General features: G+C 39.2%; 1 protein-coding gene across 5 annotated transcripts in view; it reads right to left on the reverse strand.

Moving 5' to 3' along the window:
• CEP350 (centrosomal protein 350) overlaps positions 1-2,228 on the reverse strand; it is a 95,909-nt gene that overhangs the window by 47,233 nt on the left and 46,448 nt on the right. For all 5 annotated transcript variants that reach the window (XM_025192430.1, XM_025192431.1, XM_025192432.1 and 2 more), the window contains one exon: positions 479-663. In XM_025192430.1, the coding sequence (XP_025048215.1) occupies positions 479-663 (185 nt within the window). The remainder of the gene's footprint in view (positions 1-478; positions 664-2,228) is intronic.

A 2,228-nucleotide genomic window follows, 5' to 3' on the forward strand; every position in this document is an offset into this window, starting at 1 on the left:
GGAGAGGCAAAAGGACAGCACTCTCTCTGCTGAAACCCCTGCAACTGACAACACTGCCACCACTGACAGCCTTCTCAGCTACAAGGTCAGCATCAGATGGTGCACCCCTGGGGCTGGGAGCCCCTCAGTTGATGGGGTCCCAGCCACAGGGGAGCACCTGGCCCCCATATTCAATTAATGGTGTGATAAGAAAAAGCTATAAAGTTATTATTACACATTTTTGTGGAATAATATTATAGTTTATTGCTGGTTTCATCACGCTATTAATTGGTTGAACGTGTAGCTGGGCCACAGCTTAAGGTAATCGCACCTTAAGTGTAACATGTAGAGAGGGCCTAAGATAACAGAATTATTTTACATGGATGTTTATGTTAGAAGAGTAATTTATAACCAACATTTAATAGAATGAGAGAAAAGAAGGAGGCACTGACAAAATGGAGTAATTAACAGGAGAACTATATATTTAGAGTTCGCTTACTTTTTCTGGTGTTCCAACCAGGCCAGTTCAGCCTTGGTCTTCTCTTTCAAAGCCTTTTCTCGAAGGCGGAGCAGTGAGGACTGATGAGCTGCTCGCATTTCCTCTTCTTTCATGTACTGTCGCACCATCTCCATAGTGAATTTAGAGAAACTATCCTGACCCCCTGAGAATGGCATACTTAGCTCCTGGAAAGGAGTGAGAAATTCATAAATTAATCCTCACAAAAAGTGCATAAGCAGCATACTGTCAGACACCATTATTTAATCAAACCTGAAATCCTTTTTATCACCACCTTCCTTGAAATTTCTCTTAAAATACCCTCTCTTAGGACTTTTTTCCTTTAAACTTAGTATTAGGTGAGACTTCTCAGACATCAACATATATCTTTAGCAGTAGAAAAAAACCCAATGTCTGACATTAAAGTACATAAAATTTCTTTCATGCGTTAATCTTATTTACACCCACTTGAAAACATTCCATTTTATTTAGGGTGGGGACTTTGAATTCTAATATTTTTAAGTGTTTTTGTTTTCCTTTTTTTCACCCTTTGTGGCAGACAAGGTAACAATGCAACAAAGAAGTAGACAAATGGCCAGCAAGAAGAACCATGTTAAACCCAGCTTAAATATTTCAAATGGCCGGGGGGGGGTCTTATTTCACCACTGAGTTGTATTTCATCTTTACCTTTTGCTAAAGGATTTTATGTTCTGTTTAACAAAGTAAAACAATTCTCTTAGCTAAATGAACATCTAGTCTACTATGCACAGTAGTACTACTATGCAAGTATATTGCATGAAGTTACAAGTATGTTGCTGGGAGAATTATAGAAAAGTAGAACTGGAATGGACAAAGAAGAAGAGCATGACCCTGATGATCTCTAAGACTTGTTAGCAACTGTATTGGTGGGATATAATTTACTCTAAATTAAAGGGTTTTATTTGTGGGATAATCATGATGGGGGAAGAGACACTGGCCTACTTCTAATTAATAGATAATGTCTGTAATATATACACGTTTGCTGAAATAATTAACCAATGAAGTAAAAATACTTATGTTCAAAGAATGACCTTTAGGTTGCATTCAAATATTCAAAAGTTCAGAAATGCCAGCTTAACAGTTGTCTCCACAACTTTAATTCTGTATCCATATCCCTCCCATACACATTACAACATGCAAATAAACATACACTTAAAAACACATATACTTAATAGGTACGCGAGGGGGAGAATTAAGGTTGCATTAGTAAAAACTACTTTTTCAGTTTCAAGTGCACAACTGGAATATGAATAATATGTATTATAGTGTTATTATATGTAATTACTGAGGTTTTTTTAAAGGGGAAAAAAACCAAAAAAATGAAATATACACAATTAATTACATGCAAGAGGGAAGGCTTCATTCTCTCTAGTCACTTTATATACAATATGATCTATGAAGTCCCCTACAATTAGCTATTAGGCCTGCGCGAAGCGGCTAGTGTTCACTTTGGTTCTGGGAGACTGTGATTCAAATCACTGTCCTGAATCAATTCGGCCGAATCTGATTCAGAGATTCGGCTGCTGCCAAATCAGTGGAATCACAAAGGCCCCATCCCCCGCCTGCTCTCCCAGCCCCAGCAATGGCTGCCCCAGCTCCCAGCACTTTGAGGAAAAAAAAGCCCCCCACTCACTGGCTGCTGCCCAGCAGGTGGGGGGGGCATCCCTGCTACCCCTCACCTGTTCCAAACTGCATAAGGGGTTCTGTCATGAGC

Source organism: Alligator sinensis, unplaced genomic scaffold (assembly GCF_000455745.1).
Source record: "Alligator sinensis unplaced genomic scaffold, ASM45574v1 scaffold293_2, whole genome shotgun sequence".
NCBI classification, from domain to species: domain Eukaryota; kingdom Metazoa; phylum Chordata; order Crocodylia; family Alligatoridae; genus Alligator; species Alligator sinensis.